At 39.3% G+C, this 26,336-nt stretch overlaps 2 protein-coding genes and 1 long non-coding RNA gene across 3 annotated transcripts in view; all 3 read left to right on the forward strand.

Annotated features, from left to right (window-relative positions):
* Positions 1-361: 361 nt before the first annotated feature.
* Positions 362-6,290, forward strand: LOC118558177 (KAT8 regulatory NSL complex subunit 1-like protein; the record flags this gene model as incomplete). Its single annotated transcript, XM_036128633.1, is given in 4 exon segments — positions 362-535; positions 1,152-1,275; positions 3,119-3,250; positions 6,167-6,290. Coding segments are annotated over 3 exon segments (364 nt in total), but the record flags the coding sequence as incomplete, so codon positions are not given.
* Positions 6,291-10,756: 4,466 nt separating this feature from the next.
* On the forward strand, positions 10,757-12,761 carry LOC118558178 (KAT8 regulatory NSL complex subunit 1-like protein). The gene is made up of 5 exons (XM_036128634.1): positions 10,757-10,855; positions 10,945-11,057; positions 11,233-11,353; positions 12,275-12,509; positions 12,698-12,761. The coding sequence occupies exons 1-4, from the start codon at positions 10,772-10,774 to the stop codon at positions 12,491-12,493; spliced, it is 537 nt and encodes a 178-aa protein (XP_035984527.1). The 5' UTR covers positions 10,757-10,771; the 3' UTR covers positions 12,494-12,509; positions 12,698-12,761.
* Positions 12,762-15,475: 2,714 nt separating this feature from the next.
* Positions 15,476-26,336, forward strand: part of LOC118558176 — a 51,595-nt gene continuing 40,734 nt past the window's right edge. The window contains exon 1 of the long non-coding RNA XR_004928197.1: positions 15,476-15,558. This is a non-coding gene — a long non-coding RNA (uncharacterized LOC118558176). The remainder of the gene's footprint in view (positions 15,559-26,336) is intronic.

Raw genomic sequence — 26,336 nt, forward strand, 5'->3', positions numbered from 1 at the left:
AAAATCTTCTTGGGAAATATGCTAAACTGTTTATTGTGTGCTGATGTTCTAATACTTAGGATCTGGTTCTATCTTCTTATGATAAAAAAACCACACAGCGTTGTTCTTTGTCTAGTCTGACAGCCCGGTGGCTTTTTTTTCCACCTCACTGTCAGGAAGACAAAACCTCATGTTAATGAAATTGCAATATTGTTGCTTATTCAATAGGAAGTAACGAAAGGCTAAACGCAGGCATCATTTGCTCATGTTTTTATTGGTGCGACACATCTGTTTGACCAGCACCTTGAAGCAAGAGCCTTTTCTTAGTGCATGAGTCATAACCGCGGCATCTTCATGATCTCATCTGATCTCATTCCCGCAGTACTCATGGAGGAGATGATGTTTTTCTAGCCGGGACCTCAAAGGGGAGGAGACTGAAAAGCAGAAGGCTCTTCAGAGTTGATGCGTCGTGCGTGTGCGCCCGCACCCGTCCCATGGTCGCGTGCCACAAACGCAAGTTGTTCTCCTTGACCTCCTGCGCACCGCCAGTTCGCCGGTAGGCTTAGCGCAGGCTCCTCCTTTCTTAGTTTTGCTTGTTGAAAATATACAGCATACCGTCATATTCAATAGTTTAGAATATTATTGAAAAGCTCATTTAAATCAGTAACTCAATTCACTAAGGGTTTGTGAATCTGTATAATGCATTATAGAGATCAACACACACTGATGATTTTTTAAAGCCTTTGTTTCTGTCAATTCAGATTTTTATTCCCCACCTCAGCTAATAAAAAAGAATTTAAGATTAGAATATTGCATCGACCCATAAAGCAACATTTTTCATGCAGGTATTGGGCTTATTGAAGGTACATTTAATCTGACAGCAAGCCTCGTAGAATTCATATTCTAATTTATGTATAAGTTCTAAAGTTTCACATGTACATTATTTGTTCGTGCTTGTAATAAGACAAAGAACGAAACGATATCGCTGCAAATGCACTGTTTTTTTTTTGTTGTTGTTTGTCACGTTTTGACTCGGCTATGAAGTTAGAATATCTAATCTGAATGTGAAAGCTACTATTTGAAGAATCTTGGTGTTCCCACTGCTCTAGTGACCATCTGATATGAGAAGGTAAAATGTACCCCCCCCTTCTTTCTTTGTTCTTTTATTCCAGATATCAAGAAATTCCAAATTTACTCTCTTCTCCACTTGTAGCTCTTGTGATTCTGTTTGTTTGTGCTCTGAACCTGACTGCAGCTACAGGTCGAGACTTCGGCCTACTGTGCCTGTTTCCTCTGGTAAGATTTGACCTTCTTTCATATCAGAATTATTCTCTTTTCTGTTCATTTTACCAGCCACCTTTTGTATAAGGTTGTCTTCATGTGATATTGGTCGCTACTCTAAGTGTCTGATCCACGCGTAGCCAGATATCTGGGAAAACAGATGATTTTTTATACATTTTAGCCTTTAATCCACACCAAAACTCTTTCTCGCATCACTGAAAAACTGATATTTCTGAAAACGTCAGCCAAAGTGTAGATGTCTAAAACGTCTGTTTTTCTGTCTGCATGTGCACGTGACAAAAGTGAGTTTTGGGTTCCCACGAATCACAGTCTGCAACAAATAATGCGGCGCTGAGCTCACATGTGCGACCGTTGTTATAGAATTGGCCATGCAGTGGAGGAAAAATTAATGCGGTCAGGAGGATGCTGATTTTCCACTTTGGTGTTGTGGTGTGAATGTTTACATTGTGCCTAATCAATGTTAAACCGGACAAATTCACTGCTAAGAAATCAATGGGCATCTGTGATGTTTTATTTTCAATTGATGTTACCTTGGCAACCACACTGCATGTCCGGTGTTTGCCTCAGTATTGAGACTCAAAGGCCCCGTTCCCACTGCAGGCAAATGTGGCCCAAATCAGATTGTTTTGAAGGTGAAGTGACCAGGTCAGACGTTTTAGAACCAGAGGGAACACTCAGAACTGGGCCAAATCTGATATTTTCAAATCGCCGATATTAGAGCCACTTCCATATGTCGTCCTGTGACTCTAGTGGGATGTAATGTGTCATAACCTTGCCTGCAAGATGATTTCGCCTTGTATTTGCGCGTTCACAAACACACGAGAATCCATCTTGTAACGCTCCGGCTTCAACCGTTTGTGTCCGAACCAAAAAAAACGATGTGGGCCAATCGCATTGCAGTATTGCGGTTTAAGGTGGGACATACCGGTGCGATGAAAGCAAAAGCTGAAAAACCCACAGCTAAACCAACATAAACGTGGCAGCGCAGGAGGAAGTACATGTAGCTGCTGCCATCACATCTGTTTGGTAAGAATCCATGATTTCATCTTTGAAAGAAGAAGAGCAAGAAGTGCCTACCTACTTGGGTTTGCCTTATGTTTTAATTTCATACCGTCATTGGCTAAAACCAGCTTTGGTAGGTGGGACTAGGTGTCAGTTCGCCCAACCAGCTTGGAGAGTTCTGCTGAATATCTCTCCTTTTCCCAAACACATTCGATAGGAGCAGTCCCAGATTGATAATGTGCAGAACGATGAGTGCTACACAATATTAATCTGCCTGGCCAGGTTAGTAGAATCATTCATCCTGTCCATAAGGTCCATAATAACTTGGCTTAGCTGGAAATCGGATGATAAAAGCCACAGTGTCAGATTCATCAGTAGACAACGGTAGAGCGTTATTTATCTAAGCCTGCGTGTCTTCAAACAGGGCCGAAGAGCGAGGCAAAAGTTGCAACAGCATGATTCAGTCTCGGGCTAATTTTAGCCTCTTGTTCGAACTGTGACCTGTTAGATGTCTAACACAGTGTAAAACATTCGCATCATGGTGCGCTTGTCCTTTAAGGTTGTTGCTTCTCTCCATGTGAGATTGCGAGGTATTTTAAGGTCATAGGAGCTGAGTTGGAAAGAATATACAGAATGTGTTTGTGATCTAGTGTAAATCTGAAGTGTTAATAAAAACGGATTCATTAAAATGCAGAATGAATGGTTCTACATTTGTTCAAAAAATGTATTCCTTTAATCAGCATATTGAAAGTGAATTAGTAACCTATCAAAGATTTTGCTTCCCGTGACTGTATTATTTCCAAGTTGTTAGAGGTTGTATCTTTTCTCTCCACAGGCAATACTACAAGCCATCATTTTCAGAAGATTGTTGGCAGAGAAGAATGGGTTCAGAGACCTTTAATCATCAAATCTAAACTGTCCTGTTCACCAAACTATGGGAGAAACAGCTCCACGCCAAGGCACAACAGTAAGGTCTTTCTGGAGGAAACGCTTTCAAATCTCAGTTTGTTCCCTCTTCTTTTTTCTGCAGAGCTGTTCTTTTACTCTACTTTACTTTGACTTGGAAAAAAACCAGGACATCTCAGATCTTAGAATTAGACACTTAAAGTAAAGAACCACTTACGTAGCTATTCACTTTGAGATGACACAACCTACTACACTTATGTGCACCTGTAACAGCTCTTTTGAAACAAAAGAAATGGCAGATTGGCTGTGTTCTTCTTTGTTGTAATGTTTATCTCTAAAGAAAAATGTGCAAACATCATTGCTTTGCATAAACATGCCTCTATCACACCTGGAAAAATAATAAATAACAATTTAACAATTCAGTTTATCTAAATTGTACATATTCAAAACAAATTTGTTGCATTACTTGACAAAACAAACAGATCAAATTTATGGAAAGGAATATATTGTCAAATCACAGAGAATGATTCAAAGGGAATTACATAGATTTAAATTTGACCCAAGTAACACAACACTGTAGTCAAGTTTAATTTATAATGCCAATACGTGAAAAGAGTAACTTTAAGGAGAGAAGTAAGAGAAGGAATAGCAGAATAAGGAAGACTGGTCATTATGTCATCCAGCAGCATAACTGCAGAGATAACTCAGGGTAACCTGAGCCATTCTAACTATAAGCTTTGTCAAAAAGGCATGTTTTAAGCCTAGTCTTAAAAGTAGACAGGGTGTCTGCCTCACGGATTAAAATTGGGAGCTGGTTCCAAAGGAGAGGAGAATGATAACTAAAGGATCTGCCTCCCATTCTACCCCTAGAAACCCAAGGAACCAGAAGTGCTCTGTTGGGAACAAATGGAACAATTTGTTTTATCATAGGGAGTTTTATATATAAGGAGGAGAATTTTATTCTCACTATTCTGGATGTAATTGGCAGCTAATGAAGATATGCTAAAATTGGAAAAACATTTTTTTTTAATTCTCATCAGAACTCTTGCTGCAGCATGTTGAATAAGCTGTAGAGTTTTTTTTTTACAACTCAACAACAATTATGAAGAATCACAATGACCAAACCTTGAGGCAATAAATGCATGGACAAATCACAAATCACCAAGTACTTTTAAAGTGAGATGATGGATTTCAGTGAGGAAGGCCTTGGGGTGTCCAAAAGTGTCCAACATTGCCCTGGACAGTTTCCAACTCAGGAGGGTACAACAGAATCAAGTTTCCTCCAGTGAAGAGTTTGCTCAGCTGCTACCAGTTTGTATGAGTTCAGCTATAACCTGCGGCGAGATGAAAAATGTTGGGCAATGGGCTTGTGAAAGGGGGAGCAGCAAGGAAGGAAAAAAACATTAGAAACTTAAGTAATGTTGCTAATTGTTCTTGAAGGTCTGTTGTTAGCTCCGATACTGAAGTTCCTGTAATTATGCCACAGTTCTGACGCACCTAGTTGTATATATATCAACTATTTAGACAACATGTCTGTATGGTTTAACAAATCCAATTCAAAGGTCTAAACTGTCTCCAGATTATAATTATTGCATAACAGTAATAACTTGACAGTTCCCCTCAGATCTCTACGTATTTTAGAGACAATAGTAAATGCTCAAGAGTCTCCAACTCCACACTGGTTGCCTTTCATGTCAGGTGTCCCACTGGACCTGCATGAGGGATCCAAATGAGCCGACATGAAATTGTTGGGGCAGATTACCAGCATCAGGATGTGTGTTTGTGTGCTCTTCTACAATCTGTAAATTAGCATCATATGTCTACATTTACATCCTAACATCACTGTGGGATTTTAATACCGACGTGGCTGATTCCAGTGTATAGTAGAGGAAGAAAGACAGGAAAAATCAGAGATGAAAGACTGCAACAAGTAGGCACAAAGGAAGCTGATTGAACATAGATGAAAATGTCACATGCACAGCTCTCGTGTCACTTTTAATGATTTTATTCTGTTGTCAATAGCAGCGGAAGGCAGTCAGTGGTTAATTACCCAGAATTACTGCCTAATACTAATATGCTGTTATTGTAGCTAAAGTTGAATAGGATAATTTGAACTTCCGATCAATTCCGACACATCATTATGGACTATTGGCTCAAACAATCTTGACTAAATACACATAAATATATAGAATAAAGAGTAAAAGTATCCAAAATAGGAACCAACTGCACTGGGATTTGCATTTAGATTTGTATTAGAACCATCTAAATGAAGACCTCAGTAGGTTTGTTTATTTTAAAAAAAAGTCTCTGTTGGAGTTTTTATGCAAGACTAGCATGAAGTTTTCTGATTAGAGATTAATCTGTTATAGCCAATTTGGAATGGATCATTTAGGTTACAAGCTGTTCATAAACACGGCATCCAGGCCTCTCCCACTCTACAGCCACAGGAAGATCGTTCAGAGCACAAACAACAATCATACTGCCTGAAACGCAGAGATACTGAAGAATTAAACTGAAAAGAAGACAAAAACCGCAGCTTTTTACGCCATTATCACTTTATGAGCTCCAGCAATTACCTCGTTGTCACAAGATAACAACTTTTGCTACCACGAGGTAATTAGAAAATGATCCCGTCATCTGGAGCCAACAGCTGAAAAATATTTCTAGCTGGGACGGCCGCTGCTCTCCCGTTCCAACTCAGCTGGAAGTTAAATATGTGAGCTAAGCTATAAAAACATGCATCCTGAGAGAACATGGATTTTTGGATTGTCAGTTTATCGATTAAAAACAAGATTAAACCCTCGTGAATTTGGTGTTGTGGGGGGTAATTGGGGTAACCGATGGAAATCTGGTGTTGTGATAAAAACAAAAAAAGTTAAGATAAAAATGGATTCATTGCTGGTTTAAAAAGGTATCAGGAGAGAAGCAGGGAAACCACAATATGAGTCTAATTTATGCCCTGTGTGTGTACTTCTAGGCAGGAAATGCAAGCAGCATGCGCGACAGCGTAATAAAAGGGAAGTTTTGGGTCTGTCACCAATCAGGTCGCCAGGATCTGCCTGGAGTCAGCGCAGGCGGTCCAATCAGAGGAAAAGGAAGCGAGGACGGCTCTGCAGACTGACTAAAGGTATGTTTCCAGTACGTGTTTTATGCTCACTCCATGTCTGAATACAGCATGGGCTGAAATTAAGTCCTCCCTGGGAGATAGAATTCAGTAAAAAGTAATCCCACAACATTATATCATTGAAACCAAAATTTATAACAATTATTCCCAGTTCTGTTATAACAATATAATGCATAAGGCAATACCTGGACCCTACAGAGGTTGCACAGGCAGCCTGCCATTGCCTGAAGGATAGCTGTGTCTCTCAGCACAGTCTCAAGCATACAAGCATGTGGGGGGCATACAAACTGAGGACTAGTTTGAGTTGCTGCAATGACATTTCAGCAAATTGGATCAGCCTGCCTCGTCAGTTCTTCACTTTCACTCTCTCCATGACTTTAGATTAAGCCCTCTGTGAGTTGATCGTTTACGTCAAGTGATGAGGCTCCATTGTGTTCCCAACACATTACCCATATCAGTTTGATTATCCGGCATGATTATTTTTTTCACAGTTGAGATCTGAGGTGCTTTAAAGGGTTCCTTTAATTTTTTGAGCAGTGTAAATCTAAGTCTAGAAGTCATTCTACTGTCCAGACTATTACACCTTTTAGTGGTTTTGCTTTTTTCTAGACAAGTATAACAAACTGCTATTAGCAGGTTTATCAGTTGGCTATACTAGGCACAGATAGTTGGCGGTGTAATAGACATGCCTTGTGCAGCTTACCAGCTGTAGTTTCACAAACAACTATTTCTTAAAAAGAGTAATCGGTGGCCCTCCCTGAGTTTCTACACCACAACTGTTCATATTTTCCATGACTAGAAATATTTCTAAACAGCTGGTTTTGTCTTTCTTGTACGCAAGACCTAAGTGAAGCACAGTGAGTCTGCACAGCAACAGGTGGGGGAGGGGAGATGCTTTGGTAGTCTATGCTCTATCCAGCCACCGAAAAATCAGGTCACACTTTCTCAGGTATCTTAATAAAATGATGCTTAAACTGCAGGAGTGTTTTCATGCCATCTAGGTATATCTTGATACTGTTAACAAGCATATGCCCAAGTATATAGAATTTATATATTATTTTGTCATTGACTATTTGTTTTAATCATATTTCTGTCATCTTTTTTTAACTTGAGTGAAACACCCTTATCAGCAGATGTAGCCTCAGTTCTAGAGAGTTTGGTATGTGTTTGTGTCTAGATGATGAGGATGTCCTGTACCAGCTCTGTGATCTTGGAGACGGTTCAGATGACATCCTGGAGGAGAACTTCAGTCAGTTCACGCTCAGCCAGGTCTCACAGGTACCTGCTCAGCCTCATTTGATTTTTTGTCAATCCCATAAATAAATCAGCGTGACTTGTGTCTAATTATAGACTACCAGAGGATAGGAGGTGTTGTGCCAGTACGCACGGTTTTATGTTATTTAATTTTTAATAAATAACTCTCTGTTAGGTATTGTCTGGTGAATCTCAGCCCAAAGAGCTGATATTAGGACAATAGTTGAAAGGGTGATTTGAGCACTGGCATTATTTTAACAACAAACTCTGCACCCATATAGAATAAAGGAGTGACAACTTCTCTCCATGTTCAAGAATTTATTAACGGAAATCAAATGAACATCCAGAGAACGTCACTATATAATGCTGTTTATCTGAATTAACACTATATTTCAATGAACAAATCTACTCCTCTCTACTAGGCAAGTGAAACTTAACTAAAACTACTAAGCAAAATTAAGATAAAAAAGAAGCTAAGGAAAGAAAACAAACATACAAATAAAAATTGTTGAAAACGATCACAAGAATAATTCAGTGAATCTTGGGTTCACTGCAGGTCCAAGTTAGCGAGCCAAAGTTAATCTTAAAGAACGTGAAATGAGATCAAATTATCTTAACTAATTTAGAACATTTGGTGTGTTCAATCCATTCACAATGCAAATCTTGAGTTAAACAAAACATTATTTGAGAAAATAACATTTCAACGAATGATTTGCTCAGTAAAATCAATACCTTTAGGACGCTTGATTTCTACTAATGTAATTATTTGGAAATATTTAAGACTCAAATTGGTAACTTAGGGAGCTACAGGGCGTTGTAGTGATCGGGCATTAGCTTGATGTAAAAGTTACATAAAACACCTTTAAATCAACAATAATTCTACCTATTAATTATGTACTAATGCTCGTAGCACTATCGAACAGTGGCGGAGCGAAAGGAACCGTAGTTGCGTTTACTAGGGACATAGCACTAATGTTTTCCGAAAGCTAATAGCGCTATGCTAACAGACAATCAGCACTAATTAAAAAAGTATTTTAAGCTCTATTTGGTTTTAATGAGCGGACCGGAAAACACAAACATTAATGTCCCATCGATGTATAAAACCCTTATGGAAATAAAGTTTGTTATAACGATAAATCACACCCAACCACATGAGCAAAGCCTTGTTTTGAGAATGCTAATGGGAGCTAACTAGCTAGCGAGCTAGGCTAGTGCTTAGCCTAGCTCGCTCAAACCTTAAAACGAAACACTAAAAACACATTGCACATAAACCATGTTAAACTTTGCCTGCCAAACTCTGCCAAACCTCCGCCGCTGTGTCTGTTTGGTTGACTTTGGGCATCCAGTTGGAAGCAGGGTGAAGCTGGTTCTTTAATAGACCCCTTGCATCTGACGTCACAGTCATGTGATCGGTGTGCGCGCCTCCATCTTGGTGGGCACGCTAGCGTGACAGCCCACCACTGCACTGGCACAGTTAGCTTATTACTCGCATGGCCGGCGGAGCGATTGTTCAATATGGTGTAAACCTGTTGCATTGTTGGTTGCGGGAATCGTACTGGGAGGGACAAAAAGTCGTTCTATAGGTTGCCTACCATAATAGACTGGCAGTGTGCTAACAACGGAACCGCGGGGTTTAAAAAGTTCACCGCTCACGATCTGTGCGGCGCGACCGGACTGTACACACTGTACGTCGTGCCCCCTCTGGGACCGCTCGCTGTGGTGGCAGAGGCAGGGGAGCGACGGTGGGTGAACAGGGAACCAGAGCAGGGGGTCGAGCCCAGCTCACGCACCGCACCGCACCGGCGGCCGCGCGGCACGGCAGGTCGCCCGGCCTGCCCCGATAGCGGGGGCGTGCCGAAACAGGCGGCCAGCGCGTCGCGCGGACCGCAGCGCTTGCCCTTCACAACCCCTCCGCGAGCCGACCGACGTTCGGGCCCCGCGGGTCCCGGGCCGGGGACGGAGAGGAGCGGAGGTCGCCGGGCGGGCTTGGTACAAAGCCATGTTGGCGCCCCCTGCTGTGATGGACAGTCCCCTAGGGGCCTGTGAAAGTCTCAAATTTTAGTGGCTTTAAACTTGCAGTCTGATTTTATCCTTGATGGCTGATTTTACAACAGCGGAAAACAAAAGTCATGCTAAATATATAAAACCAGATGTCTGTGTTGACTTTATCAGCATTTCTTTGTATATCACTGTTGTGCTAACTCCTGAGCTGGTGAAAGGGTGACTTAATACTTAATGATAACTGATACTTTACATAAATCACTGTAGAAAAATTAATAGTACTTTGCTCTTCTTAAGGCATCTTTGGTTTCAAAACTCTAAATTACTATTAAATAAAAAATACCTAAAACAAACAATAACACTGAAACATTTTAGCAAGAAAACTGGAAGTAGAAAGAAATATAAACTCCCTCACATAGCCCATTGACACTATTGTTATTATTATTATTATTATTATTCATTATACGACATAATTACCATTTCCTCTTTAATTCTGGTTCATTAAAGTCTGATCAAACTGTTTATTTTATTACCTAAAAAATGTGATAATAGGACTATTATTACCATAGTTTTATTATTACACACCTAACAAACCCATTTATGGTTTAAAACTCCCCAACCTCTGCCCTAACAGGCAAAAATGAGCCAAATATATTTATATATAAGTTATCAGGTGTGTACGGTTTGTTCAGTGGAACTCTCTAATGAATAATTGTCCTCTTATAAAGAACACAGGTTAATTTTGGGCTAAATACTTGTAAATGTTCTCTACTTATGCTTACAAAAGATCAAATAGAAATGTTATCAATGTGTAACATGTGAACCTTTGTAAATGTTTGCTGTAGCATTAATTCTGCATAGACGCTAACATACTTGGTTTCTTTTTAGGGCTTTCTTGGCAGGCACCCTAGGGGCCGTGTGTACAACATCGACGACATTGTCATTCCCGTGTCACTGTCTAAGGTGGAGAAACTGCCGTACAAAGACATCCTGACACCTAGGTATTCAACATGAACGCTGTCAAAGGAGTCTTTGTTCACCAGTTTGTTCAAATTCATTCTAAATGTAATATTAGTATTATTTTTTTTCACCCACCACGTTATGATTGTATTGACTTGAATTGTTTGAAGAGACAAACAAAGGGTTTCTGGTGCTCTCTCAAAGGGATTTAGAAATAAGACAATCACATCAATTGCAACAATAATGAACAGCATTTGTCTTTTATTTAGCTGGCGGGTGGTCGACATCCAGGGTTTGACGGCTACAAAGGCAGGAGACGATAAGAAAGTAAAGCTCACTCTTGGCGCGAGCATATTGATGTCACTCTTGGATAAACTGTCGGCCTCATCTTTCAGCGTGTTCCGTGTCGTGTTCAGATCGAGGATCTCGGCGACGAAGTGTTCGCTCGGCGGCACCGGGCTTTGGAGCAGAGGGAGAAGCGGCGCTGGTCGTCCTGGGAAAAGAGGAAGCGCTGCAGGCCTTCTACAAGGTGGGCTGCACGCAGATGTAGGACTGAAAACCTGCCGAAAGATCCACGCTGCCTTTTATGCTTTGTTTTGTTCATCTTTATACAAAAACAACATGTCTGAAAGCCAGGGGTAGAGAAATGTTCTCATGGAAGTCCATGGGGATTGCTTTTTTTTTTCTCTTCTCCTCCTCTCCAGATCTGGCAGCAGGCTATCAAGCAGTGGGGGCGGGATGTGCACATCAGGCGAGGAGAGCTCTGTGGAGTGGAGTTGTGCTCAGCTGGATTCTGATGAGCAGCCGCGGTCGGAGGAGTGGCTGGTATGATCTCAAAGTCTGTTCCTGAAACGCTAAATCTTCCAGACAAACCGAGAATGCGATAGTAAACCGCTGAGAAAGCACAAACCTCAAACCGAATCCTCCCAATCCTTTTTTTTTCTATTGATTGATACACCAACCCGTTTCCTTTCTGTCACTAATATGTAGTTTGGTCATTCCTCCAGTTAAATTGATAATGGATCAGTGTATTCATACGAGTTTTTATCATGTAGGACACCAACAAATCTGTTCCACTGTTAGCCAAACAAGTTGGGATTGTTTTAAATAACCACGATCCGTTTGCTTTTAAACTCCTAATCCTCTCCTGAATGGTTAACACTGCTTGAAATGTGTTGTCTGTAATATCCCTTTCAATGATAACATACTATTTATCCGTTTGCACGGGAAAAAGAATATAAATGAGGAGTAATGACTCTAATATCCTCATGCTTTTCCAGTGAGGCTTAGGCGAGCTGTAAAGCCTCCATGGGTTCTTGAGCGTCTGCGCAGATACTTGTCTCCACTTGTTTCCCCCTGATCCTGCTTTGATTGTAGGACTCTCTGCTCCTTTGCTGTGATTGGAGAGGGAACAAGCTGCTACTTATCCAGGCTTTTTTTTTTTTTTTTTCTTCTTAATCAGCTTTCTCATCACCACAGATATGCTTTGCTCCGTGGCTTTCCAATCCTCAAGCACTTCAGCACCCGAACAAAGCACGATGAACGAAACAGACGTCAAAGAATGAATTAAGCGAACGGCCCAGTCCGGAGAAAGCGTTCAGCAGATTTATTTTAAGGCGGAAAGAGTTTCATATGCCGTTTGGTTTTCCATTTTGTTTAATGAATTGTGTAAAAAGGTTAGTAGTTGTCAGTGAACAGAGAACAGAAAAAGAAAAACACACACTGTTTGCTCTGTATTTCCTATAGCCTCGGGCACCTTGGGAATCCCGAGTCTTTCCTCTGGATGAGCACGAGGAAGCCGCTCTGCTCTCTGACGAAGAGAAAATCCCGTCTGGATGGACAGAATCCAGCTGTATGTCTTTCTCATCAAAGTCCTCCATCTTCCATTCGTCCCCAACTCAGTCAGCCTGCACTCCACTGCCCTCTTCAGGACAAAATACGACCTGCACGTCCAGTGGCAGCTGAGCTTACCTCTTTACAGGCAAGTGAGGCGGTGTTTTAGGTTATTATTCATTAGTACTTAATCGAATCTCAGCAGTAAGGTCTTTTATTTGACATTTACATATTGCAATTGGTTCTAAGTGATGTAATCTATGTTGGAAAGGCAACACACGTGAAACCATATGCATGTCGACCAGTCCAGTTATCAGGTGTATCTTTGTTTTACAGCTCTCCTTACTTCAGGGACCACCAGCCAAAGGAAGTCCACAGGAAGACTGGATACAGCCAATGATCTTTTTTTTTTCATTTAATATAACAAGCTCAATACTTTGATGGAAGTGTAAACATTTTGTATTGTGAAATGTGCCCCGGTGGTTTTACATGATGTTTGTGGCTCCATCTGCAGTTTAAGGTTTTAATGTAAATACGGGGCTGTCGGTAATATCGGATTTTTATTTAGTTCGCCGTTGTCACTATTTATTCTTAAACTTGTCTCTTGAAAATGTACAGATCTAAAAACCTAAGTAGAGACATTTCTTTATCTAAACTTTGATTGTTTTTATGTGTGCTTTTTAATTTTTATATGACCTGTAATTTTTCTTGCGTGATTTAAAAAAAAAAAAGTAATTAAACAGTAAATGTTGTCATTTTTTGATTTTATGCTTTACCACATGATTCATGTGCCTGCCGTTTTGAGTGTTTCTTTCAGGTTCTCAGATGTAACTCATACCTCGCAGGACAGGAGATGCAGTTTGTATAAATGTCACAGTAATAATAAAATCTCACTGGTGTTAATGATGGTATGGAAATGGTTTGAAATTTGGTTAAAGCATTTTCCAGGTTTAAATTATGTGTGGAAAAATATAGAGTATATATACTTACTCCCTGCCGGTTGTCAACATGTTAAATATCTGAATTTCTAAGAACAAGTTGCTTTTATGTTGTTTTTTAAAATATGCACACCGAGCATCCATCTGTCCAATAATCCATCCATTATGTAATCCGTCCAAATTGCGGCTGATTGTTAAATGTTTGTCAGAGTAACAGCATGGGCCAAGAAACTGTCTCTGCAGCGTTCCAGTTTTAGTAAATAGTGCTCTGTAGCGTCAACCTGAAAGTAAAAGTAAACAGTTTGTGTGACTTGTAATCTTGCAATCTGTAGACATCCTGTAACGAGTAGATCCAAATATCCGCATTTTACTGTAACTGGAAATGCTGTTTTAAAAAAAAATAAAAAATATATATATATATATATATATATATATATATATATATATATATATATATATATATATATATATATATCAGCTAAAGTTTAAAGGCAAACCGGTCAGATTGTTATGCTTCCAATGAATGCTAAAGTCAACATACCTTTTATTTTATGTATAAAAGTTAATATTGGCATCAGATACTGAGAGCTCATGTCAGAGTTAGGTAGATAAGTGAAAAGTTTCAAAGTCACCGCTCTTCAGGCCAAAGTTAGTACTAAACAGCTTGTGCTTTAGTCTGGAATGCATAATGCCCTCTTATAATTTCGCTCACAACCAGTAAGAGGCCAGATGTGCAGATGGTGGCTGAGGTCACTTTTCTAATTTAAATTAATTTATTTTCATATCGAGGACTTGGTACTTGACCTCAAGAGTTATAAACTCAGTTTTATTTAAATAGTTTTATAGTTATACACAATTGGTTTATATCCAGGTTTGTGAATCTGATACAATACCAGTACAAACACTTTATTTTTTTAGAAATAAGATCCCATTTATGGGTCATGAGGATTTAGTGAGAATATGTGCTTTAAATGCTCTCATCAAGTCAGCCCATTTCACAATTTAATTAATCTTTCAATCTCCTTGCAAAAGGCGCCACTGTTGCTACAACGGGGACAAACAGTGTTGCTTCTAAAATCAAAGGACATATCAAATTAAAATGCATCCAACAACATGTGCTTCATCCATATTTAGTTTATTGGATCCAACTAAAATATATCAGAACACACTTGTGTAATAGTGCTAAAACAGAAGGGCTCAACTAAATGAAATGTAATAACAGGCCCAGCAGCTTTTTCCATATGTAATTATTGCAGTGCACACTAGGTAGCGCAATTATATCAAAATTTGAACAGATTATTTGCTTGCCAAGGACTTGCGTCGCCTCAGCTAATTTAGCTAGAATCAAATATATGTTTGTAACAGTTTTAAAATCATTAGATCATATAGCAAAAGCAATTATGTCATTTTTTCTGTCATTTTTAACCGATTTAAGAATGTCCATTTTTAGCGAGTATAAAGATATCCCTGCGGGACCACAGAAATACTGCTTCATATAGGCTGTATTAAAATATTTTGTTAGAAAAACGTAATTGTATACATTTAATTTTTTTTTAAAACTTTCATCTATATTAAGCTGGGAGTAATACATCGTAAGTGTAATCGAAACATATTTATTAGATTGAGGTATTAATTAAAAAAGTAACATTGTATCTACTGATATTTATCATATAATTATTGTATTCAGTATTTATTTATGAAGTTGTTGCCACGTGATGGTTTGTTATTTTTTATTGGTATTCTTACCACCGATTAATTGCCTATTAATTTCTTGGTATTATTTCTTGGGATCAAGCCTGATCATCACCATCTAAAGAAAGATTAAACAAACATATTTATATTTCCTTTCATTTACTGACCGTGACTTCATGGATATGACGCACCTGTTGAATCAAGAAGTGCTTCTTTCACAGCCTCCACATTGTTTTTAAGGTGACCAGTCAGCACATTTTAATTTTTCTATCGTGCTGAACCAGACACCATTGATTAACAGCAATAAATTACATATAATTTAACGATTTACTCTATGCCTTCTACGCCTCATATCTCGGAAAATAAAAATGCACCGAATGTCTTTTAATTGAAACTACCCATGGTAATTTCCAGCAAAAAGGCTCCTCCCGGGTCCCGTAATAGCCGGTGTAGACAGGAACGCTTTGTACTTGCACGCCTAGTTGCGGTATTACGGTAAGCGAAAGGCTGCGGCGCCTCCGTGTCCGACAGAGCCGGTGTTTTACTGGAGGACGCTGCGCCGAACAGGTAAAGATTCCGCACTTCTTTTTCACACAACCAGCGTTATAATGCAGCAGGGGGAGAAAAAACAAACAAACACGCATTTCATAACTCATTTTAAAATCCCACGACATTGACAGTCCGAGGTAACCTTACCGCCGGACAATAAAATGATATTTCCAGGAGCTGGACCTCTAGGACGAGGTGGGGGAAAAACGGAGGCATTGTTCGCGTACAGCAGAAATGGATCTCGGTTCTTGTGGGTGTGTTGGTTCTGTGGTGCCGTCCAGCTTTGAGACGGGCTATTCTGCGGGTTTAATCTGATGACAGCTGAGCAACAGATCTAGAAACCTAGATTCTGTGGTGGGAGAGACCTGCTGATTGACCTAATTGTCCTGCGTTTCGTCGGTCCAATTAAACGCACTGGTTCTGCGTGAAGGTCTGAAATTATGGACTGAGAGGGGGAGAAAAAAAAAATGTCTGCATTGGGCTTGGGAAAGAGTTCACCTACTGCGGTGTCTGCAGGAACTTGGCTGGCTGCCTTGGCGCTGGATGACTATCAGGCTTCAGATATTAAATTGCATATTCCAGAAAAATACCTTAATATAAGGTTAATAAAAACAAGTGCGCAAAGATAATTGTCTGCTATATGTTTTTTTCTCTCTTTTTTTCTAATGACAGAGGAGAGAGGGCTGCATAAAAACAGGTGCTGAGTCATATTGGCGTGCCTCACTCTGATTGATCTCATATTAAATCCCAACAATCTGCATGTATGCCTTTGACATAACTTTCCCATTCCGTTACATGTTAAATATCTGCAATATGCATCCTTCTAGTGGCAATATAGTTCTCTTTATTCTCATATAAAAGAAGGAATTCTACATACACTGCCTCACTGTAGACCCAATGCAAAAAAAACATGTAATGCATCCCCTCTGAGGTGAAATTTCTCCCTCTGAATGGATATTTGGTTAGCTCATACAAGATGGATTTCTCACTCAGAGCATGCTGGCTTCAGTCACATCACATTTACATACTGGGGGGGTTGGGGGTTGGATATCGATTTTTTTTTCCCCCTTTGTGGAGTCCACTTGCTCCAGTGTCTGCACATACGTTCAGACGCCTCATGCATTCAAGATGAGGGTGGGATTCATGGAGTCCTGCAGGTTGCACTGAGCTCCAAGCAGGAATGTTTCTGGCACGATTTGTTAGCCCTGCTTTCTTGTTTTCTGCTGGCCGCCATTCTTCTAAAATGATTTTTGTTTTTATTTTATTTTTTTAATTTTGCACGTTACACAATTCCATTCGCATGAACGATCACAGCTAGTGGGTGTGATCTGCACCATCTGACTTGCATTAATAGTCCCCAATATCCTGTTATGCTTCGACAATGCTCTCCGCCGATGCTGTTAGATAAGGACTCGGTGAAATTCTGTGTGTCGAGCCTGTCAGGCTTTGTTTACTGTGTGTGTGTGTGTGTGCGTAGGGTCTTAGAGGGTAACTGGACCTTTCAGATGAGTGCGCTAGATTTTTACAATGGAATACAAAGTATTTATACCCCTAGCATTTTTTTCCCCCTGCACTTTTTGTGACATCGCAACCACAAATTTCTATGTATTTTAGTAGGGTTTTATATACTGGGCCAACATAAAATGGCACATAAGTAGGAAATGGAAGAAAAATGAGTGTATTCAGCCTCCATGTTAATCTTAAACCCCTGAATAAAATCCTGTGCGACCAGTTGTCACCAATTTAGTAAATAGGCACACCTTGGACTCAATGAAGGACTCGGGTGCTTGACATGGATGGATGGTATCAACGATTAGAGCAGGAAAAACCCTAGGTAGGCCAAGGAATGAACTGGGGAGAAGTTGACAGCTGAGTTAAGTTATGAAATTCTCTCCATCAAGAACTAACGTCCGCCAACTTTTAGATGTAGTATCCCTTCTCCAACATGCCCAAGTCAGACAAATGGCTCATTGCCAGGCCTCTGCTGAGCAGATGATCAGGGAATTCAACAATTTGATTCAGTTGGAGAAAGGATCCATCTAGAAGTTGCTCTTGAGGACTGGACTTGGCCACGCTGGTTAAAAGAAGCAACATCCCAAGATTCAATCATCGCCAATCCTCTAGACATGCCTACAGAATGGCACAACTGCAGACCTGCCAAGAGATGGCTAGAAGACCATTAATCAGATACACAGCTCAGGGGGAGAATCTGTTGACAGGACAATTATTAGTCGTCAGTTCCATAAAAACCTTTCGGAAAGCCACATAGGAGACATAGTTAAGATGTGAAATAAGATGCTTTGGTCAAATGAGAACAAAATTTATATTTTTGAAATGCTATGTTTTTCTGTAAACACAATAATACTAAAGCTGCTTCTCCTCTCCAATCCAGGCTGTTAATGGAGGCTTGTGAAATCTGTAGGAAACCTACTTTATCCTTACTGTTGGAACAGGACATTAACGGGACCATTTCAGTTCTCCCAAATAAACGCTATTGTAAATGTCCTAGTAAAAAAAAAAAAAAGCATAAGACCTACTCCGGGTTTCGTGCAGTGGTATTATTTATCCATCCAGGTCAAATTTACATATATCTGTCTGTACTTTCATCTGCGCTGGATTTAAGGTGTTGGATTCTCTACAAGGTACTTGTCACCAAACTGGAGCTCTGGGTAACATGATGTTACTTTTAGGAATGTCCACAATATGTGAAATTTGTCTTGATATTTTCATTTTTCTTCCATCGATAGGTGATCGAATAGGCTTGGCTTTATATATAGATGAAAAAATAGCACATTTCTGGTTGTGATACCAAACTGTCCATTATTGGCCCCCAAGCAAAGTCAAATGTTTCACACTCCAGGATAGCGAGCTGGACATGGCTGAAAATAATGAAATCCTATAGTAAAACATAATCTGCCTCATAACAAATCCTCTTTGGTAATCTTTAGTCAATGGAAATCAGGATTTCAAAAGGGAGGAAAAAAGTGGACACAGCCAGTGGTGAGGGAATCCCATAAGGATGTCCTTAAGGCCTTTTTTCATTAGCTGTGGTCTGTGGGATGCATACATAATTATGTGTACAACAAATGCTAACACCAAAATCTGAATATTTACTTATTAGCCCTAAGTTCAATGTCAGAAAATGTTAGTTTGTTTCAGCCCAACCCTATGATTTCAATCTGCTGGGGGTCTCAAATTCAATTCACTTAGTGGAAAATCCCTCATACCGAGAATGCATGTAGCAACAGTGGAGAGGAAAACTCTCCTTTAACAGTAAGAAACCTCCAGCAGAACCAGGCTCAGTGTGAACGACCATCTCCCATGATCGACTGGAGGTTAGAGAAGACAGAGCAGAGACACAATAAGAGCAAAGAAGATTGATGCAGAAATCTTTTCTAGGTTATATGGTAATTGTAGATGATCTGCCCACCAGGATGGCGTCACAGCTAAACATAACACCAGAGCACATGGCTACTATGAAGAGAAAAAAAACAAAGAGAACATAAGGTTAAAAGTTGAAATAACAACAAATAATGCAAAACTGGAGAACTCAGCAGAGTGCGAGAAATACATCTTGATGTCCTCCAGCAGCTTAAGCCTATAGCAGCATAACTGCAGAGATAGCTCAGGATGACCTTGACCGTGCTAAACTTTGTCAAAAAGGAAAGTTTTAAGCCTAGTCTCAAAAGTAGACAGGGTGTCTGCCTCACGGACCAAAACTGGGAGTTGGTTCCACAGGAGAGGAGCCTGATAACTAAAGGATCTGCCTCCCATTCTACTTTTAGAGACTCTAGGAACCAGCAGCAGACCTGCAGTCTGAGAGCGAAGTGCTCTGTTAGGAACATTTTTCATCACCAGTCACCACTGCTCCAGATTTCCTGAACATGTTCCAAGGGCTTCATGAAATAATGTTTCATTTTTTTGTCATTTTGCAGAATTTGTGACGCCATTCCTTTTCAGAGTTCATCAAGTCAATTAACATGTCTGTAAATAATAAACAAACTGAATGACAGTTAACTGCAATTTAAAGGGCATTATGGCCTATTTTGCCTATTTTTCTAAGCAGTAAATAAAACAAATATCTAATTCCACTTGACCCCAGGGCTGGGAGATATGGCTTGAAAATAAAATCGGACAATTTATTATACCAAATCCAATTAACTGATTCTTTTCCTTCTTTTTGTTTTACAAAAATAAATGATAGAAATTATTTGAATAACTGTTTTGTCTGGGAATTGACCTGATGAAATATAACTAAATGCAAGCTGTCAAAAATGCTTTTAAAACAAGATGGCAGACCTTGCCATTGTAAACAATAAAAATATAACTAAATATTTGGTGCCGGTTGTATTATACAATGAGCTAAGAACAGGCTTCCCTTCACTTGGGTAACTCCAAACTGATTAACAAAAAATAAGGAAATGAATAAATGAAAGTGCCTCAGCTTATGGTAAACAAAGTTTCCTCTTTACAATATTTTGACGTTATTTTTCCCAAACATATATTCAGCATTGTATGCTATTCTCTTAATGGGAGCCCAGTCCGTGCATTGGCATTTTCCAACAATTAAATCTTAATAAATTGCAAATTCAAATTAATTGATTAAGTCGATTTATCACCCAGCCCTACCAGACACTGACAAAATCCTCTAGGAAGAGCATCAATCAGTCAGTTGTTGCGTCACCCTGAATCATCACTGTCGTTAGCATCCTCAGTTGTCGGAGTCAGCAGGCCAGTAAGAAGTGCCTGCCTGGTGGAGTAGCCCCTGCAGTCTGCCTGTTCACACTCAAGTGACACATAGTCATACATGTGGCTGGTGTGTGAATGAGAGAACTTAATCCTAATTCTCTCAGTGACACAAAGTCAAGCAGACAGGTAGACATGCACGCAGGAAAACACAGACAGTCACGTACAGTACGCGGCTCCTATTTGTCACATCTGACACAATGCTGCGTCTGCAGCTGTCTCCGTGTGTGAGACAGAAGAAAGTGGGGTAAAAAAAAGTATTTCTACATCGAAAAATGGATTAATTGCGGTGGTAGCAGCACCGATGTGCAACAAACGTATCAGCCACCTACCTGCTTGTTGTTTACTATCTCTGCCGTTAACGCTTATGAAAGTGTTGCTTTTGTTTTCAGCCTTTAACACAATGGTCCGCGTGGTTACGGAGTAGCGAGGTGAAATTTTAAGGCGTCATCCGTGTGAGAACAAAATCACCTTGTAGTTTTTTTCCCTTCATCCAACGATAAAACTTGAATTTCAAGAATATTCAGAAAACACAGTGCCTTACAAACATATTCATAAACCTTTTATAACAGTTTCACATTTTATATTAGTGCAACCGCAAAGTTCAATGTTCTTTACTTGGATTTTATGTGATAGCTCAACACAAAATATCACATAATTGTCATTTATAAAGAAAATGCTTAATGTTTTAAACCTTTTTTTAGGTATAAAAAAAATTAGTGTGGTCTGTATTTGTAGTTAGAAAATCAGAGTCCACATGTCACAGAACCACTATGTCAGATTAGATTGTGAGAGGCTGTGAACATAAATTCCTCTTCATCTTACCACGTGTCCTCAGTTGGATTTAGCTATTCTTGCATTTTAACATGCTTTGATCTAAACCTATTGAATTGCAGCTCTGGCTGGGTGTCCTCCTGCTGGAAAGTGACCCTTGACCTCAGTCTAGAGTCTTTTGGAGCTTAAAACAAGGTTTTCTTTCAGGATTTCTTTATATTTAGCTCCATTCATCTTCACATGGGGTCCTCCTTGTTCCTCCTGAGACAAAGTGATATGATGTTGCCACCAACGTGTATCGAAGTGGAGTGTTGCCTTCAGGGTCATGTTCCTGTACATGCTAGTTGTCAGTCACGCTTAACATTGCATTTAGGCCAAAACTATTTAACTTTGGTTTTATCCGATCAAGGACACCTATTCCAACATGTCTCTGTTGGTCTTCATGATGCTGTTTGTTCACTAAAGTTCTCTAATAAATCTCTTTGGAGACCTTCGCAGAAAAGCCAGACTCAAATGTAGATGATATTATACACAAATCAGTATAATTATCAATTTTCTGACTGCACATATTTTGCGTTGGATTTTATTGTGGATTTTATTTATTTAAATTTCTTCGTGACTATTACTTGTAAAAAGAAAACAATTCTAATTTCTTCCCACTTTGCAATTATGAGCAGCTTTGTGTTGGACTATCAAATAAACATGTGAATAAAACACTATGAAATATGTAGAGACCTTAAAAAAGTGGGAAAACTTCACGGGATATGAATCATTTTAAAAGAAACCATAAATGTCTAAACATGTTGTTCAAACCAGAAACTAAAGAAAAAAGTATAGCTGAACAATGTGAAGGAAATTGCTAATACGCAAACCCTTTTAATGATTTATATGTTAGAAGAACATTAAATAACCCTTTTGTTAGCCATTTCCTTATCATAATTTTCCATTCGCCCTTGTGCTTTCTATTGATAACAGCTGTTTGAGTTTCTTGAGCCTCTGTGTCTCTACCTGTACCTTCTGCAGTCCTGAAAACTAGTTTTTCTCTAATTTCTAGCAATATCTTTAGTGCAGGTTGTCATTTTAAACTTGAGTGTTGTTGCTTTCGATTTCTTTTGGCCTTCAAGACAGTGCTGAGTTCTAATTTCAGCCTTTGGATTTTGCCAGAACAGCTTGCTTTATTCGTTCACCACTGAAGCAAAGCTAATTATTGTTTCTCCTTCATCCTCCCGCACTTGCATGTGTTTTATTTTAGGTCCTATCAACCCTCTCAAACTCTTAAATGCAGGACTTGAATCAAGGCTTATCTCTCACACATTGCACCCAAAGTTGATTTGTCTTGTGTTCAAGGACAGGAGAACCTAAACGAAGGTTTGGTACAACAGGGAGGGGAAAAACACAAGGATGGCTATTGGCGCAGGATGAGTGCTTCATATATTTTTGACAGCATTTAAATGTCCTTGCCAAAGACCCAGGGGGATTTGTGTTTAGTATGACACAGGCGTGTTGATGAGATGGTCTAATTTAACTGAAATAATACGTTTATGTGTACATTTTGAGGTCGGGGGCAACATTACGTTTGCATCGGCTGGTTAATTTGCCACAAACCAGTTGATGGAAACGCGTCTGATTCACATTTTATTTTTATTTTTTGCGACATTTTAAAGGTTTTCTCAAAATCTGCGTGAGAAACGGATGGAAACATGGCTAGTCAGTTCTGTCAAAAAAAACAACATGTCTAAGATGAGTAGGGTTTGTTTTGGGGCCACGCTTCATTGTTGATGTCACTGACCTTAAATGACCTGTAGCACATAACTGTCTATGTTTTCTCCTTTAACAAAACAGATAAATGGCGTAGTAGTATGTTCAGTTTGTCAATGAATTGCTAATATTCAACTTAGATTTTTTTTCTTTATACCAGTGGCCCAGCTGGGGTATCAGTATCAAAGATCAGTCGTCAAGTTGATCCATAGGGACGTCTGATCTAGAGCTCTACACAATGTCTTAGAGTTTTAACGCTTTGTTTGATTTGTTGGCGTACTGTTAACCAATCTATTGTAGCTCTCGCTGTATGTTTAGTTGTTATGTTGTAAGGTGAAATAAGTCCATCTGCAGCCCATATCTTGCTTTCTTCCAGGATTTTCCTGTATTTAGTGCAATCCATCTTCCCTTCAACTCTGAACACCTTCTCTGTTACAGCTGAAGAATAACAACCCTGCAGCATGATGCTTCCACCCCCATGTTTCACAGTTGGGGTGATGTGCAGTGTCAGTGTTGTTCACAAATTTTTCCCTAAGCCTTCATCCAACAACTGTAATTTTACTTAGATGAAATCATAGAAGGGACTTGTAAAGGTAATTGTTTACCCGGTTTTCTTTTAAACCTGCCACAGTAAAAGGGGGGAGATTAGAAATAGAAGCCAGACTTTCTTGTTGGTAAAGAAATACAAAGCAGTGCATCATTTTGCTTTCACTACACAATTATGTGCTAATTTATCTAGCTCATGCTAAAACGTGGGGTTGTAACCTGACAAAATATGAAAAGCAGAGAAGGAAGCAGAGATTTTTGAATTCCCCATGAGTCGGGCCTAACACATAAAATCTATCTTTGTTGGATCAAAAAGTACTAGATGGATAGCGTTCAGGACCATTTTTCCCCTCAGTAATGTGCATGCAAACAAATCTGATCTTTAGTTTTAAACTAAGGTCTTAATACTGTTTTACCTCTACATTTGAAATGCTAGCATATATTTAACCTCCGCAATTGTCCCTAAATGTAAAGCGATTTATTTTTAACCTGCAGCATACACTTGTCTATACAATCTACATTATCTCCATAACAGTTAACTTTCAACTAGGAGCCTTGGTGTTGGATATCATATGAATGGTTTGGTCAACAGAAACATTGCATGAATACTTATTACTGCATACGTACCAGAACAGTAACTAGCTGTCTCGTGAGTTGGAAAAAGATCAGGTTTTAACGCAGAACTTCAAACATAGAGGTAGAGGGCTGGCAGGTAAAGATAAGCAGCTACAGCTCTGGCTGTCAGTGAAGTTTCCAATGTTCAATCCTTTTACATTTCTATCCATCATCCACCCAAGATTCCATCCAACAGAGAGCTTCAAGGTAAAAATAAATAAATAAAGAAATGTAGATGAACAAAAAGAACACAAAAGCCCCTCCCATATTTCCCCCCAAAAAAGACATCTTACTCATCACCAGACTTTTGGGTACATATTCCATGAACTAGAGTCGAGCTTTTTGGACGAGGAGTTTCTCCAACATGTTGTGGAAAAGGGATTTCAGAAAAAGAACATCATAACAACAATAAAATATGGTGGTTTGTTTGATTTTCTTGGGCTGCTTCAGGACCTGGACAAGTTGCTGTACTCAATTGAGCCGTGTATTCTGTTCTTAAGCAGATAATCCAGAAAAAGCCATCAGTTTGTGACCTCAAGTTCAAACGTACTTTTATGCAAGGACAATGATCCAAAGCACTTCAACAAATCCATTTCTGGAGGGATTGGAGTTGTCTTGTCAACCTCCGGACTCCAAATAAGATTCTGTGGTATGACCTTAAACAGGCCGTTTGTGCTCTTGAAGCTCCCAATATGTCTGAATTAAAGCAATTCTGCAAAAAGAGTGGGCCACAGATTGTCAATTATCACAAATGCTTGATGGCAGTTTTTGCAGCAAAGTGAGACTCCAGCAGTTATTAGCTGTTACGTTTAGGTATTAGGCAGATATTATGTTTACGTATTATCGAGAATATAAGAACCATTGTTACATCTCTGAATGTTTAGATGTTTTAGGTGATCGCCACATTCGGGTTCAGGTTTCAAGTAATAAAATAAAAGGAGCTACTGTATAACATCAGTTACTGTTTTTCTATACCATCCTGCTACATTACAAGGTGTTTTTTTTTTTTCATTGCAGACTCATATTATACATATGTATGAGCCCTCGTTGTTTGCTGCATGGGGATCATCATGCACAATGCCACATGCATGTGTTAGGGAGTATATGCTTGTTGCATAGGTATTTTTAGTTACAAAATATGTTCAGTGAAAACATAGACATGTGACTTAAATAGCACGCACAGCTTCTACTGTCTTTGACAGTTTTCTTTTGCATGTACAGCGTTTGCTAGTTTTGTTTGATTTTACAAGGATTATAGAAGAGTGCGTGGGTGTAGAAATGCGGATTAATGGGTAGCCACTTTAAGAGAAACTCACTGCGTTTTGAAAATGGATGGAAACCGCAGCATTGCAACTGTGTTACATTAATCAAACTGTAGTTGCACTGAAAATACCTCAGCATTATTTATTTATTTATTTTTTGCTGGGTTTTCAACACACAAAAAGCCTTTTGAAAAGTATGTGTTGCATGTTGAAACAAGTATAAGTTTTTGTTTTATTTTGTTATGATTAATCATTCCATTTCCAGCACACAGGGCAACAATAATTGAAAGGTTTTAACAAAACATTTCAAATTGATATATTAAAATACAACTTACATTTTCACTGCGATGTCATGCAACCTTTCCACGTTGCTTCTACTCGCTGTCAAAGAGCCAAAACCCCTGATGTGAGTTCAAAGAAAGACAGTTTTCTATTGAGTCAAAGAAATTCCCACAAGCTTTTACATCCTTGTTAGCAAGTGTTTACCAGCTAAACAGATATCAGTCATGTGCAGAGTGACGAATATTCCCCAGCCATATCACAGTCGCTTTCATCTCTTGGTAAAGATGGCCGTTTTCTAATAGCCACGTTAGACTTACAGAAACCAAAAATATGTGTGAATAAGTGGAATGTGTGGATTGTTTTATAGGCATGTGATGAAAAGAGAAATTTGTACAAAGTTAACTAAAAATGTGTCTTTTATGGAACCCTAATCGTTTATAGACATATCTATCTATCTGTCTGTCTGTCCAAAAAGAAAGCACATGGACTCCCTTGCCTTGGCTGATGCTGAATATTAACAGGCTTACATAAACTGCTCCGGCTTCAGACTCTGTCAGCCTAATTGCATTTCACATCAGTTTAGCGAACAGCTTTAATATTACTGCTCGTCTTAATGGCTTTTCTTGATGAAGCACAGAGGTTGATGGTGCCGCCCCCTAAGGTCTGAAACACAGACCAGACACAGGAGCTGCTAAATGAAGGCGCTGCCTGCATTAAAATCTTCATTATTTTTTCTTCCTTTCTGCCAGGAGAGTAAACAAAGCATAGAGCACTTAACTGAACACCACATTAAGAGCTTACTGGCCATTTGCA

The sequence above is a fragment of the Fundulus heteroclitus genome, unplaced genomic scaffold (assembly GCF_011125445.2).
Source record: "Fundulus heteroclitus isolate FHET01 unplaced genomic scaffold, MU-UCD_Fhet_4.1 scaffold_105, whole genome shotgun sequence".
In the NCBI taxonomy this organism is placed as follows: Eukaryota; Metazoa; Chordata; class Actinopteri; order Cyprinodontiformes; family Fundulidae; genus Fundulus; species Fundulus heteroclitus.

Coding starts and splice junctions, on each gene's coding strand:
- LOC118558178 (XM_036128634.1), top strand. CDS start 10,772: ATGAACAGCATTTGTCTTTTATTTAGCTGGCGGGTGGTCGACATCCAG. Junction 11,058..11,232: donor CGCTGCAGGCCTTCTACAAG/GTGGGCTGCACG, acceptor CCTCCTCTCCAG/ATCTGGCAGCAGGCTATCAA. Junction 11,354..12,274: donor CGCGGTCGGAGGAGTGGCTG/GTATGATCTCAA, acceptor TATTTCCTATAG/CCTCGGGCACCTTGGGAATC.